Here is a 14,906-nt window from a genome sequence, read left to right as displayed (position 1 = left end):
TGCCCCCAAGGAGCCTGCACCCACTGCTCCCAAAGAGCCCACCCCGAAGGTCCCCAAGGAGCCTGCTCCAGCTTCTCTTGAGACACCTGCTCCAACCATCTCAGAGGCCTCTACTACAACTACCACCATGGAGCCTCCCACTACTCCCAAGAATCCTGCTGAATCAATTCCTGAGTTTCCTGCAGAACCCACGCCAAAGGCTGTGAATAAACCCAAAGAAACCACAGCTGTGCGAAAAGATACAACCACGAATCCTAAAGTGTCAACTTCTAAACCCCGAAAGCCAACCAAAGCACCAAAAAGGCCCACTTCTACCAAAAAGCCAAACACAATACCTAAAGTGAGAAAACCAAAGACTACAGCAACTCCCCCAAAGATGACTACATCGACAATGCCAAAATTACACCCTACCTCTTCGGTGGAAGCCATGCCCCAAACTACCACCAGCCCCAGCCAAAGACTTAACTCAGAAAAAGTTGAAGTAAATCCAAATAAAGATGCAGATATTGCTGGAGAAAAACCTCACATGATCCCCAGGCCCCCTGATATATTGGTGAGAGGATCCAATCAAGACCTCGCCATCAATCCCATGCTTTCAGGTAATAAGCATGTTACTTCCAGTTTTAAAATTGGTAATGTTAACTTAAATTTATCTGAGCCAGAATGTTCTGAGTTAGTATCACACTATTGATATATTATCTAGAACCCTGAACTTGTTAACTTGTGGGGTTTTACAGCTTCTCCGTAGGGAAGCAGACGAGTAATCACAGTAAGATTATTTGGTCTTCGGAAAATCGAATAATAAGGAATTTAGTGCATTTGTGTCTATATGCAGAGATGGTGTACAGAATGTCAAAAAAATTTAGTTGGGAGTGTATCCTTACAAGAGTACAATGCAAAGCAAAAATCTGCAATATTATTCTCTTTTCCAAACCAATTCCAAAGGGCAATCAGAACTGAAAAATGGAGTTTTGTGTTGGGATCAAACATCCAATAATTATCTAATTTACATGAAGATCAGGTAACCTGGCCCATTCCAAATTTTATAGATTACCTTTTGAAAAATATCACCTTTAAGTAAAACAATTAGGAAATATAGCTCTTCTTTTTCATTTCTGAAATATGCATACATCCCACTAGCCCCTTCAAGAGCTTAGGAAAAGGTGAACAGAGGAAACAGCCCTGTGGGAGGATTTGAAAACATGAACACTTTTCTCATTTTCTTTTGTATCGGCTTAATTTTTTGTTTTAGATGAGACTAATTTATGCAACGGTAAGCCAGTAGATGGACTGACTACTTTGCGCAATGGAACACTGGTTGCATTTCGAGGTGAGCTATGCACATATTTCTTCTGCCCATCATTTTATTCTTGGCATTTATGAGAACCAAAGGAGAGTGGAAGTTTGGGTTGAGCTTTCCGAAGGGGAGCCTAACTGAACTTTCTTCACACAATATTATGGGAACCTGAAAGTAATTACCAAAATACAGGATTAACAGAATTAAACACATTAGAGTAACAAATAAAACAGAGAGCTTGTGTGGTGACTAACATAATAAAATAAAATTTAAAAAAAAAAGAGAGCTTGAACTGATACTAAATTTTTTCTTTCCATTAGTAATTAAAAGGTAGTTCAAATTTTAATTTCCTATCAAATGATATGACACCCAGATTTGTATTTGTATTCCCTGCTCTATTTTACATGAAAATAACATCTTGATTGCAATGCATTCAACAGTGTTACATCCCGTGGTAACCTAACAGGAGAACAGCAGTTACTTCATGTTACTTCTCTGCTGTACCATCTGCTGGTCCAGTCCTCTTATATTTAGATTAAATCTGAAAGGAAACAAATCATACACTACCATGGTAGAGGCTAAAGAGATATTAGCAGTCACTGAATTATAAGTCCTTAATTTTAAAAGATAAAGAAACGGAGATAAGTGCCCTGCTGTAAGTCACAGAGCCAGAAGGATCTTTCTAGAGAAACTGGAAAACTAAAATATTTCAAAGGCTATGCTGAACTTCAGACCTGAGAAATACCTACTCTCAGAAATATTCAAATACTAACTTCTGTACTAATCCTCACAGTGTTGACTAAACTTGTCATGTAATGTGTGTTAACATATTTTTCATTTTGGTTTCTTTTGGAGTAAGTTATAGTATTCATTCAGTTTGGAGGCTGATCTATCACTTTCAATTTTAGGTCATTATTTCTGGATGCTGAGTCCATTCAATCCACCATCTCCACCTCGTAAAATTACTGAAGTTTGGGGTATTCCCTCCCCCATTGATACTGTTTTTACTAGATGCAACTGTGAAGGAAAAACTTTCTTCTTTAAGGTAAGAAAAATATCTTTCTGAGAGAAATCAGCAACTAGCTATTCTTGATCCTAAGAGCATAAATCAGCTTACCCTCCACTTCAGAAGGGTCTCCATATTTTATTAAACTATTCTATCATCAAAATTTAATAAAAAGCTAACAATCTGGTAACATTAAAGGCCAATTTATTCACTTAACAAAGTTAAAACCTTCTCCCTATATATACATCTAGGAATGAATCCCAAACTTTTTTATTCCGAAGCTGTTAACACCATTTCCTCTGTTAAATCATCAGGATTCCCAGTACTGGCGTTTCACCAATGATATAAAAGATCCAGGGTACCCCAAACAAATTGTAAAAGGATTTGGAGGACTAAATGGAAAAATAGTGGCAGCTCTCTCAATAGCCAAATACAAGAACAGACCTGAATCTGTGTATTTTTTCAAGAGAGGTATGTGTTACAATAATTGATAAATTACAAAACTTCTAAGAACTGATCTGCCTAATTTTATTTAATATTTTCATTTATTACTGGGTTTACGGTCAAAGATGTTTAATGGCTGGAGTGAAATTATTTTTAATGAAAAAACTGAGGACAGTAAAAAGTATTTAGAGCTCTCAGCATGCAAATTACAATTTCACCTGAATTTTCAGGTCATTAATATAGAGGTCATTTAATTTCAAACAAAGTTAAATATATAACTAGGCAATTTGTTGGTTTTATTCACTCAACATGTATTTCAGCACTTGGCCATTATTTTATAATACCCTTGACTAATAGCCATTATTAATGTCTGGACATATATGAGAAACACTGATCTTTTCCTCTACCTTGTAAAAGCTCTTTTCCACCTTTCTGGGGGTTTACACTTAATTTTCTTATCACATGTGATTTTCTAATACATAATAGGTGGCGGCATTCAGCAGTATATTTATAAACAGGAACCCATCAAAAAGTGCCCTGGAAGAAGGCCTGCTATCAATTATTCAGTGTACAGAGAAACAACACAGGTTAGGAGACGTCGCTTTGAACATGCCATAGGACCTTCTCAAACACACACCATCAGAATTCACTATTCACCCGTCAGAGTCTCTTACCAAGACAAAGGTAATATTTCTTACTGTGTTAAAAATTCTTACACATGAAGTAGATGTAATACAGTTTATCTTACAGAATGAAGCTTATTGAATATAGTGACTAAATAGCCCCAATAACTTAAAGCTCTCTGATTCAAAACATCAATTTGCCTCAGTGAATGACCAGATCTATCTATCTATATAGTTTTTTTTTTTTGTGAGTAAAGAATGCAATTTATTCAGGTTTGTTATTTGGAATAAATACCATTTATCAAGTACCTCTTACCAAGAACATTACACACAAATCTATAAACCTCAGCAGAGTCCTAACAGGTAGGTATTTGCACCATGTCAGAGGGGGGCAAAAACTGAGGCACCTAAGTTAATAGCTAACCCACCATAACAGAGCTACTCAGTGACCAAACTGGGATTCAAACCCAGGTCCGTCAGACTCTAGCGGCTGCTCTTCCCTACAGTACTTTGCTTTCAGGCTGGTATCTTTAAATCTACAGGTTTCCTCCATAATGAAGTTAAAATGAGTTTACAGTGGAGAGGATTTCCAAGTGTGGTGACTTCAGCTATCGCACTGCCCAACATCAGAAAACCGGAAGGCTATGATTACTACACCTTTTCTAGGAGTAAGTTATTAAGCAACTTCTTAGCTTCTTACGGATGTGCTCTAATCTCTAAAATATGAATATAATCAAAGCAAAAACCAGTGTTCAGTGGTGACTAAAGGTGTGAAGTTAAACTCTAATACTTAATTCTAATTGCTCTGAAGAAGAGAAAGTTTAGATTTTCACTTTACTTTCAATTAAACTGAATAGGCTACAATTCTATTCTGCACTATCCTTCATGAGGTTAAAGACTTATGAGAAATTATCCAATTACTTGAGTAAAACTGCTACTAAGAACAATATTCTACATTACCTGTGGCATTTAACAGAGGTCTTGGGTGACACAAAATATTACTGATTTGCATCATTACACAAGTCCCAAAGGCCACAAAGAGGTTCTTGAGAAATTAATTATTTTTAATTAATAAAAATTAAATTATGTTACCTGGGACACTTTGAAAAATACAGAAATCTAAATTATTCTACCTATAAAAATGATGTCAAAAAGATTTTTAAAGGGTAAAACTGAAGTGAATTATTATTTTTTAAACTTAGTTTTTCCTCAAACTCTTACTCTGAAAAAGGAGAGTCAAACCTAATTTTACAGAAAGCTGGTGAAAGGTCAATCTCTCGAGGCAACTGTTTTTGTCATAAAGTTCAAATTAATACAAACATTTCTGATATTAAAATGATAAACACTATCTTTGAGTATAATAGTCAACACAAACTATTTTTAAGTTGAGGTATTTTGTTTTCTTTTTAATTAAAAAATGATTTCTCTTCTATTTAGATCAATACTATAATGTCGATGAACCCAGCAGAACAGCAAGAGTCATTACTACTCGTTCTGGGCGGAGCTTATCCAATGTCTGGTACAACTGTCCTTAGACCCACGGGCAAAGGAAGAGTCAACTAATTAAATGAAGAATGAAAAATTTTGACACTGAAATAAATTTTATTAATAAAGAATGTTGAGAGAAGCATAACAATTTAAATACAAAAATGTTTTTAATCTCGACAATCATTACACTAAAACAGGCTTGAGAATCTTATTCACAATTATTACAGTTTACAGGACATTTAATTAATATTGCCTCTATTTATTCCTCCTCTCCCTCCCATTGCATGGCTCACACCTATAAGAGAAAAAAATAACCAAACTGAATGCATCTTTTAAGAAGTTAGCTCAAAAGTGGAGTATTCACTTACCCTAGGTCACTATAAAATTGCTTTCAATATCAAATATCTAGGTATATAGATATAAAACTGTTAGACATTTCACACATCTTCAGTTGAAAATTATTACAATTAGATTAATGTTTTCATGGCATGAATACAATCTCTAAGGGTTACATTAGAAAACACAGATATTAAAATTCTTAATTTTTAACTAAAGTCACAAAGCTTGATTCTGTTGTGTAAAAAGTATAACAACAGGAAGAGATGTAACAAATGACTATCTAGTACTGTAACACTTTGGCTTCCTCAAATCTAATTTTGAATTCAAGGAAGAAATGAATACATATGAAATATAAGCACATATTCATTATATACCTATAGTTTACAAATCTTTCTACAAGAAGCATACAGATTAGTAAACATTACATGCTCAATGTGTAATTATTTAATCAATCCTAGGAACATTAAAAAAAACTAGATACAAGTTAGAAGCTTAAGGATTAGAAAACTTGTTCCATTTATTACTATCCTACATCCTATCATGTAATCAATATGTCAGAAATTTACCTCTCTGTCTGTTAAACTGACGACCACGGACACCTTGTCTCAATGTTGTCTGAAGTCTTACTCGTCTGAAAGGCTTTGGTTGACTACTGCTAGTATCTAAGGAAAAAAACCCCAAACATTAAAATATAAGAAAGCAAATTAAAAAATAAGAAAAGCATTTATAATGGCAAAATCTAGTCACGAAATGATGCGTGGATAAAATGCAGAGGTGTCCATTTGCTTTCAATATTTAAAAGTGGTTTGATTTTTAACAAGGGACATTTAACAAACAAAAAAAGGGTAGGAAGTGCATGGTTCTTTTTCACTCACTCACTCCACTCATGAAATATATATTCACTTGGTGCCTATCCATGTATCACTGTGCTAGGGGGTGGGGACTACAATAAAAAACCACGTATCAGCTCCCTCAGGAAACAACAGATCCCGACATACAATGTGAGTCAAATCTGAATCCTCTTTTCCAGACACCCCAAATTCAATCATTAGCAAATCCTGCCAGCTCGAATTTAAATACATATCCTCAAATCTGACCTCTTCTCACAAACTTCACTCTACCATTCTGTCTGAAACATCCTTGTCTTTACCTTGAATTTACAATATCCTCTGAAATTTCTCGTTTCCGCCCATTACACATTTTCAGTCTCTTGTTTACAGAGCAACCAAACTGTTACTGTTAAATCTTTAAGTCAGAACTTATCACCACTCTGTTTGAAGCCCTCTAAAAGCTTCCTAAATCCACAAAAGCCAAAGCAATTACAATGATCTACTGGGCTTCTCTTCCCTACCCTCCTACCTCCTGGCTAGCCTCCCTCTGGCCTTACGGTGCTCTAACCACACTGGCCCCTTTGTTGATCTTGAATATGCCACACTGCTGCCTTATAGATCTCATCTGGAACACTCCTTCCCCCCAAAACTGCACAGCTTTGCTCCCTTGCCCTTTCCAGGTCTTTACTTAAAAGTCATTTTCTTAGTAATGCTTTCTATCAAATCGCCTGGCACATGGTAGGCACTCAAATATTTACTGACCAAATAAACTGCTCAGATGAGGAGGCTTACTGTTTTATATTACCAAATAAACTTAAAGACACCCTAATTTTATAGTATATTGTAAAAGGGAACAAAAACCGTATTTTCTTGTGCAAGCCCTGATAAGATAAAAGTGCCCATTCTCCTGTCAAAGATCATTTTCATAGGATATCAGAAATATAAACGGGAGAAGAGCTCTTCAGCAACTGTATTATTAATAACTATGATAACGATAATTTTTGAGTCTTGCTGAGTGTTATGCATTGAGTTATGTAATTTACACACATTATTTCTAATCTTGACTGCAAGATTAGTTATGATTATCCAGATTTCATAATAAAATATTTGCGCAGACATTTAAAGTTACTAGCTGTTCCAAGGTAGATGTGGGATCTGAACCTAGGGATATTGGCTTACAGGCTGCTGTGTCAGGGAAAAGCAGATAGGCAGGAGAGATCTTGAGATAGCAGTCCCATGACTGAAAAAAGATAACCGAGCAGGTCTTCCATAGAATGTGAAGGTTCCATGGCAGAATTTGAGAATTACTGCTATAAACAATTCAAAATAAAAATAATCTGTGTGGATGACTGGGTACTGTATTTCTTCAATTTTAATAAAAGTAATTCCCTACCTAAACATTTTGAGACAGATAAGTTAGTATAGTGTATTGTTTAAGAGTGGAGTCTCTGAAGCCAAACTTCTTGAGTCTGTACCCTGGCCTGCCCATTATTTGTTAGTTATGTACTTTGGAAAAGTTATTCAACATTTCTGTGACTCAGTTTCCATATGGGTGATTACCACATTGGGCTGTTGTGAGAATTAAGTAAGGTAATATATGTAAAGGGCTTAGAATGCTATCTGACACACAGTAAGTGCTCAATAAATGTTAATTATTTTTTTGTAAGTACCACAGAAATAATTTTTATTGCAGGAAAAATACATAAAATAGCCTTTTTCAAAGTTAACTTCAAAGACTTGAAAGCCAAATTTTGAAACTGTTTACATCAGTAAATTTCAAGTATTTTTTGAGTAACAGACCTCCTACCTTTCAACTCTCCAAATCAAATCACATGTAAGAATCCTAATATGTAGAACAAGTAACAAGAAGCTCCTTTGGTTTAAAGAGGCAGGAGACTGAAGTACCGATCCTTAGCTGCGCTCCCAGTGACCCATCCCTCACAGCCCTGTGGCACCTCTAGTCTTAAAACTACATTTCCTTTAATAAAATACAATTTCCCTTTTAAATAAACCATTTTTAATTAAGGGGGAAAAATAATGATCTATTTGTTACAATAAAATCATCTTTTGCAAACAAGTTTGGTGTATCAGTTGTGTTGTACTCAAGAGCAGGAACTTACCTACAGAAGAGCTGGATGGAGGATCCTGGCTGGTAGATGGAAGATCTGACTCATCAGATGCCTGAACAGGTTCTTCTTCCTGCTGGCTATCAATTTCTAGGCCTGCTTCTGAACTAATACTAAGAAAGGAAAACAAAAATTGATAAGAAAATGCAAAACTGGTCCTTGAGGTATCCTAAATTGTTCCCAAACTCTTTCTGACATAGTTTATCACTTCAATAACCCCGCACTTCCCTCTAACTCAAAACTGTAGACTCTTGATATTGGTAACTGTGTATTTTTTTTAAAGGAGCTGGGGGAAAGACAGCTCAAGTTGCTTTTTCCTTATTCTTCTTCTCACATGTTCCAACTTTAGTTTTTATTTCCCCTCTGTTATTTTTTTTTCTTTTCTGCAAAGGATGTTCACATTCTTGAAAACATTTGTAAGAGATATGCTATACAGATTTTGAAATCTCAAAACACTTTTCTAGGAAGGCAGATTACTAAAATAATTCACAAGTCCCAACTAAACAATGTACCACTAACTCACCATGAGCTCTAGCCCAGATGAGACACGCTGCGGGTACGTGAATTCCCTGGCTCAATGGCTGTAACTCCAACACTCTCTCTCCCATTCAATAAAGCACATCAAAACACAATTAAGGGAGAAAACAGCCCAAAAATAAGTTGAATCTGCTCCAGTTTTATCATCTGCAAACTTCAGTGCAGTCATTAGTAACAATGTATCTGAAAGATCTCTCTCATGACTACCTGCCCAAGTAGAGAAGTACTAGTGAAGGGTAAAGTGCATGGGGCTCAAGTCACAGGTCAAATCCAGTCTAAGCCAGTTACCAGTGGCCTAAGCAAGTTACTTTAACATGTTCTGAGTCTCAGCTTTCTCACTGTAAAATGGAGAAAATAGTAGAGATTTTGTGTGGGTTAGAAATGACATATCTAAAGTGACTTGCATACATGATATGAAATTAATGGCAGCTAGTATTCTCAGCAGGATCTTGTTATCTCCCCCAAATTAAGCAGCACTGTGTTAGAGCATAATAGTAGGCTTGCTTTTTTCCTCATATACTAGAATTGGTCTATAATTACACTAAGAAAATATTGCTCAATACAACAAAATCTTTGAGCTCCACCTAGGAAATCTGTGTTCTACTTCTAGCTATGCTTCTTTGAAGCAGTCCAACTTTTTTATATTGTAAAGAATTAGGTTCTGCCTTGAAAGAGAAACACTTCTCCAAGACCACTGTCCAGGGGTTCTTTGCATTAAATTACTCCTTTGACATTAAAAAAAAAAAAAAAATCCAGATGCTGTGTCATATTTCTTTTGTTAAACTTTGTTTATAACTGATGTGTTAAAATGTAGCTAGGTCTTAAAAACTGCTACAAAATTTCTAATTTTTAAGAAGTCAGTATTTCAGACATCAAGTTCTAAATGCACATAAAGAATAAATGAAGTTCACTTGAGAGCCCACTACAAAATGGAAAGTGAGTCATTTCCTAATTTTCACAGAATGACTTCTTTCTTAGGGAAAGTTCAAGCAACTACATGAATTGAAAGCTATCAGTAATTTTAAATAAATCATTTTTCTAGAATACATCATATAATTTTCAGGGAGATAAACATTTAAGAAATTACTTGTCTGCTATAATAATATCCAAATTCTAAGATATATTACTATGTGCAAAAGTTAGTCTTCCAAAATGTATGGCTTGTTTTATTTTTGTAATGGGATGCTACTAAAAATACAGCTCAACAAACTATTTCCTGGCTAAAGGAAAACAAGTGTAAAAGTCTAAAGCAAGCAGAAATTATAAAGTAAATATTTACCCTTCAGATTCTGCCTCCACAAATACTTCATCTCCATCATCACCTGCTGCTGTTTCATTTGTTGTGGATAAAGTGCCAGTGGATGTTGTTACCATTGGAACAGATTGAGAGGCATGCTCTGAAGCATCAGAGGTGGTACTCTCAGTAAACACGGTCACTTCAAAATAAAAGAAATGAAAACTTTAACTTGGTGGTTTACCTAATTTTTAGCCAGAAGATGTCACACAGTTTTCCATTTTACCAATAAAGCACATAATCTATTAGTCTGCCTGTGATACCTACCCGGGGCTGCTACTTGTAGAGGGGTAGTGGGAACACTTCGGCCACCTGACTCTTCTTCATGAGCTAGGAAGAGGGGTGTTTCATACATTCCTAAACCTAAAGACAATTCTAAATATTAATGGATGATGGAAAGAACACAGAACTGTCAATATGCCAGGTATCTGAAAGAAAAACATGAATCAGTAGAGATACACAACTTTGCTGAAGCCCACTAATTAGCCCATCAGGCAAAAATCAATTGTTCAAAAATATAAATATAATTGAAACACATACTTTAAGTTCACAAACATTCAGTATCCTCTGAAAAAATATCTAAAATGCTGCTCTTATGGTTTGATATAAGCCAACTTTATTGAGTACCCAACTATGAACCAGGTACTATGGTAGAATCTACTCACCAAAACTACAAGATATTACTCTTCCCCTTTTTGCTAAAGAAATAGAATTTCTAGGGGGTTAATTTTCCCAAAGTTACAAAGCTAGTAAATGGTAGCATTCCAATTTAAGCCTAGATCTGTCTTGCAAGCCTAAACTGTCCTATAAAATAAAAAATCATATAAAAATTTAAATTTATATAAAAGGTATATTATATGACTTATATGAGGGCTGCAGATTAATCTTTTATTTTGAGATTATAAAAGTAGTATGCTGTCCTTACTCACAAAATGTCATACAGCCTCTCACAAACTTAGTTATATGGATGCTGACTGGGGATTAAAAGGTAATTAATTCCACAAAGAGCACAATTCATGTTCAACAACCAACTACTATTACTTAATTTAGGGGTCATTTTATTCCACATACTTTAAATATTTTATCTTTCTTAATTTTAATGTTAGTGGAAAGTATCTAACTAGTTTATTTACTAGGAATGTTATCAAACTAAACATAAAGGTAAGATTTATATGTAAAGCAATGTTTAACATAGCTTTTCCCATAAATTTGCACAGGAATTAGATATCAACTTAAAAATATTTGTATTTGCTCACTTAAAAAAAAATCACATCAGAATAGCTTATTACTGAACATGTGTGAACCCAGGAGATCTAAGCATTTATTTGTCTATTTACCTCCTTGAGAAGCAAGCTGGCCAAGATCAGAGTGACTTGAACTTGTTTGTGGCATATCTTCAGGCGGCCCAAACCGGAATCTAGGAACACCAGCAACCTGTGGGGAACTAAACAGACAAAAATGAACTTAAGATAAATTTTAAAGTTACCTTGTTTAAACCACAATGATGGAAAACAATATAGGAGAAGGAAGAATAATCACAAAGCAAGAAAAAAACCAGATTGGAAGTAAAGTTGTTACAGAAATCCTTATAATAATATTCTCAAAATATCAGCTGTGAATGAATTTAATATTATACATGACTCATACATACACAATTTACATGTAACTTTCAGGTCTCCTGAACTATGCCTCACATTTCCTGAATATGATGGATATCTATCTCCATGCAAATACACTAAAAACAACACAAATCTAAAATGAGATGTAACAAAATAAGAGAATGAAGTCACAAGACAAAATTTTGTCTTAGTTTTTACTGCTGAGTCAGATAAATCAAGTCACCTCTAGCCCATTTCCTATCTGAAAGAGCTCACTAAGATGGCTCCCAAGGTCTAGAACAATTCTAGTATTAGATGGCTAGACACTTGTTTTTCCCTTGTTCTAGTAACACTATCATCCATCTTCCAGGATATAAAACAGCATTCTCTCTCTTTGCCCACTCCTGACCCTACCTTCCTTCACTAGCCAGCCATTGATGTTTACAGATTTTATGTCTATAAAACTCTTCATTTTCTTTTCCACATCAACATTATTACTTTAGTTAAGGACATTCTCTTTCGGGGGGATTTTAAAATTTATTTTCATACAATTACTCTACTACAGAAGAATCTTGCATTCTGAGCTATGCAAGAATCTGTTGACTGGTTGTCACTCAGAACCTGTTTATTGGAGTCTGTTTCTGACAGGCTGACTTCCAGAAGGGAGGCACAGACAGTGATTAGTTGGCTTATAAAACTGTGTTAATCAAGATGAGTTATGGTTAACTGCACAAGTTTAAAACAGGTCTTGATAGGGGCGCCTGGGTGGCTGTCAGTTGAGTGTCAGCCTCTTGGTTTTGGCTCAGGTCGTGACCTCAGGGTCGTGGGATTGAGCTTTGCCTCAGGCTCTGTTCTCAGCATGGAGTCTGCTTGTTCTTCTCCCTTCTCCTCTGCCCTTTCCCTGCTCCCCCTGCTTCTACATGCGCACATGCAAGTGCTCTCTCTCTCTCTCAAATCAATTAATCAATAAATAATCTTAAAAAAAAAGGTTTTGATTGCTGGCTATATCTTACCACATGCTACAGAACAATCAATGTTTTTCCAAGTTTGTGGAAACTTTTTCATTCTGATATTCAATTACATCCTGCTATGCAGCTAATACTTCAGCCACAATTAAATGTATACTTCACACGGAAATCTTTTTTGTCCTTTAAGAGTAGTGGTATAGCACAAGTTAACATAGGTTCTAGAGCCAGACTGTTTAGAAACCAAAAACTGCCACTTTCTGGCTGTCTGATGTTTGACAAATATGTTAACATCTCTGTGCTTCCTTATCTGTAAAATAGGAACAATAATGGTGTCTTCTCTCATAGCTAGAAAGATCAAATAAACTGATTCATAGAAATGTTAAGTGTCAGGTGTTCTTTTCCAAGACTCAATTCAATGCTGTCTCCATTAAGCTGTCTCAGATTCTTTCCCCCTAATTGCTGGAATAAATCACTTCTTTTGTATTAAGCCTACTGCTTATGCTTTTATTCTTCTAGATTGTTTAGGTGACAATTAGTTCCTCATATACTTGGCTTTCGAAATAATACCATCCCATCACGATCACTGTCATTACCAACACTTTAACATCTGCAAGCATTTACTATGTGCCAGGCAATATTCTAAACACATTAGCATAAATTCAGTTCACTTAATTCTCACAACTTATATGGTAGGAATTATTTTACTATTCCCATTAGTAAAATGAGGATACTCAGGAATAGAGAACCTAAATAACCTGAAATACTAGTAAGCAGTACAGCTAGATTTCAAACCTGGGCATTCTGACTCTGAAGTCTTTGTATTTCTTTCTTTTTAAAGACTATTTATTTAAGATAGAGAGAGAGAGAGAGAGAGAGAGAGAGAGAGTGCAAGCATGGGGGGAGGGGCAGAGGGAGAAGCAGACTAGCCAGGGAGCCCAATGTGGGGCTCGACCTGAGCTGAAGGCAGACACTCAACCGACTAAGCCACCCAGTCTGTGTTCTTCACCATCGTTATTTTGCCTTTAAGATCTCAAATTCCTGATGGAAGCAACTATATTTCATATATTTCATTCACTTTTTTTTTTTTTTTTAAGACAGAGAAAGAGTGCACAGTGTGTGATTTGGGGGGGGAGGGGGAAAGGTGGAGGGGCAGAAGGAGAGGGAGAGAGAATCCTAAGGAGGCTCCAGGCTGAGCTTGGAGCCTGACACGGGGCTCGATCTCACGACCCTGAGATCATAACCAACAAGAGTTGGACATTTAACCCACTAAGCCACCCAGGCGCCACCCCCTTCATTCACCTTTATATAATTTTCCCCAAACTATATCCTCAACCCTATCACAAGTGCTTAGTACATAACAGAGGACTCAACAAGTAATGAATCCACCAAATGTAAACAAACTGACAGGGAAAGAGGAAGAAAATGATTAGTCACAAAATAAGTTTCTCTTTCATTAACTTACTGAATTGCTTCAGCAAATCCATCAGTACGATGTGGCACCACAAGAGTTGGAGTACTTGGAACTGTTCTATCCTCATCATCAAAAAAATGCTGCTGCTAAAACAAAGAAAATGGGGAATAAACAGGTATGACAGAAACATACATATGGACTATATACATATTTGCTGAACAAATGAGTCACTTCTACATAATGGGTAGATAGTTACCATGCCACCGATTCCTGGAGTCAACTGAAGCCCCCGTCCAACAGACTGCCTCCGAGTCATCTGAATTCTCTGTGTCAAGAAAGGAATTACATTTGTTTTCAACAATCAGGCAATCAAACAAGAACTAAGTACCAAGAGATATAGCTTATTACAATGGTAACAAGATAACTGAAATGTTAGCAGATAATACAACCATCAGGATATCTTCTCAGGAAAATTTGCCATATTGCACTAAAGAATTCCGTTTTAAATAGTGATAAATTTTTAATTGTATAGATTATATTAACCAGCAAATATTTTATTAACCAATAGATAAAATATTAACCAATATTTAAAACCAATCTCTGATCCTATTTTATTTGTATGTAACTAATGTAGTTTCTATTTCCTTAACCTAAAACATTAGTAAGTATGCCTTTGGATCTTAAAGCTTAATTCTCTTTTGGAGTTCAAACAGCAATATGTCTTCATATAAATTGTTTCCCAATTTAGACAATTCTAAATTGGTAGATTTGATGTATTTTGCAGAATCCATTAAGACTTTATATTTTTATAGAATGAGGTTATTTTCATCTGTTGTATTTTTAGTAGAATCTCACTTGGCAGTTTTCAGTACACTATGTTATAGGGTAAGACTCAAGCTAGATTACTAAGAGCATTTGATGTTTTCCTGCTCTGCAAGAGTTTCT

At 35.5% G+C, this 14,906-nt stretch overlaps 2 protein-coding genes across 11 annotated transcripts in view; one reads left to right on the top strand and one right to left on the bottom strand.

Moving 5' to 3' along the window:
* PRG4 (proteoglycan 4) overlaps window positions 1–4,986 on the top strand; it is a 15,597-nt gene extending 10,611 nt beyond the window's left edge. For all 8 annotated transcript variants that reach the window (XM_073900080.1, XM_073900077.1, XM_073900079.1 and 5 more), the window contains 7 exons: window positions 1–599; window positions 1,253–1,330; window positions 2,206–2,342; window positions 2,618–2,774; window positions 3,234–3,431; window positions 3,913–4,038; window positions 4,808–4,986. The exon at window positions 1–599 is cut by the window's left edge and continues 1,015 nt beyond it. In XM_073900080.1, coding sequence (XP_073756181.1) covers window positions 1–599; window positions 1,253–1,330; window positions 2,206–2,342; window positions 2,618–2,774; window positions 3,234–3,431; window positions 3,913–4,038; window positions 4,808–4,905 — 1,393 coding nt within the window. In that variant the 3' untranslated portion in view covers window positions 4,906–4,986. The remainder of the gene's footprint in view (window positions 600–1,252; window positions 1,331–2,205; window positions 2,343–2,617; window positions 2,775–3,233; window positions 3,432–3,912; window positions 4,039–4,807) is intronic.
* Window positions 4,987–5,003: 17 nt separating this feature from the next.
* Window positions 5,004–14,906, bottom strand: part of TPR (translocated promoter region, nuclear basket protein) — a 67,965-nt gene continuing 58,062 nt past the window's right edge. The window contains exons 45-52 of one of the 3 annotated variants that reach the window (XM_025877494.2): window positions 14,218–14,286; window positions 14,013–14,104; window positions 11,322–11,428; window positions 10,252–10,359; window positions 9,970–10,126; window positions 8,148–8,266; window positions 5,764–5,859; window positions 5,004–5,153 (exon numbers count right to left, since the gene is read on the bottom strand). In XM_025877494.2, the coding sequence (XP_025733279.2) occupies window positions 5,098–5,153; window positions 5,764–5,859; window positions 8,148–8,266; window positions 9,970–10,126; window positions 10,252–10,359; window positions 11,322–11,428; window positions 14,013–14,104; window positions 14,218–14,286 (804 nt within the window). In that variant the 3' untranslated portion in view covers window positions 5,004–5,097. Of the gene's footprint in view, window positions 5,154–5,763; window positions 5,860–8,147; window positions 8,267–9,969; window positions 10,127–10,251; window positions 10,360–11,321; window positions 11,429–14,012; window positions 14,108–14,217; window positions 14,287–14,906 lie in introns of all 3 variants that reach the window. The other 2 variants (XM_025877497.2, XM_025877495.2) reach the window with 2 other exon arrangements.

Source organism: Callorhinus ursinus, unplaced genomic scaffold, assembly GCF_003265705.2.
Source record: "Callorhinus ursinus isolate GAN/ISIS: 27379988/994484 unplaced genomic scaffold, GSC_fseal_2.0 scaffold13, whole genome shotgun sequence".
NCBI lineage: Eukaryota > Metazoa > Chordata > Mammalia > Carnivora > Otariidae > Callorhinus > Callorhinus ursinus.
The sequence above is the reverse complement of the archived record's forward strand: the minus strand, read 5'-3'. Positions and strand labels throughout refer to the sequence as shown.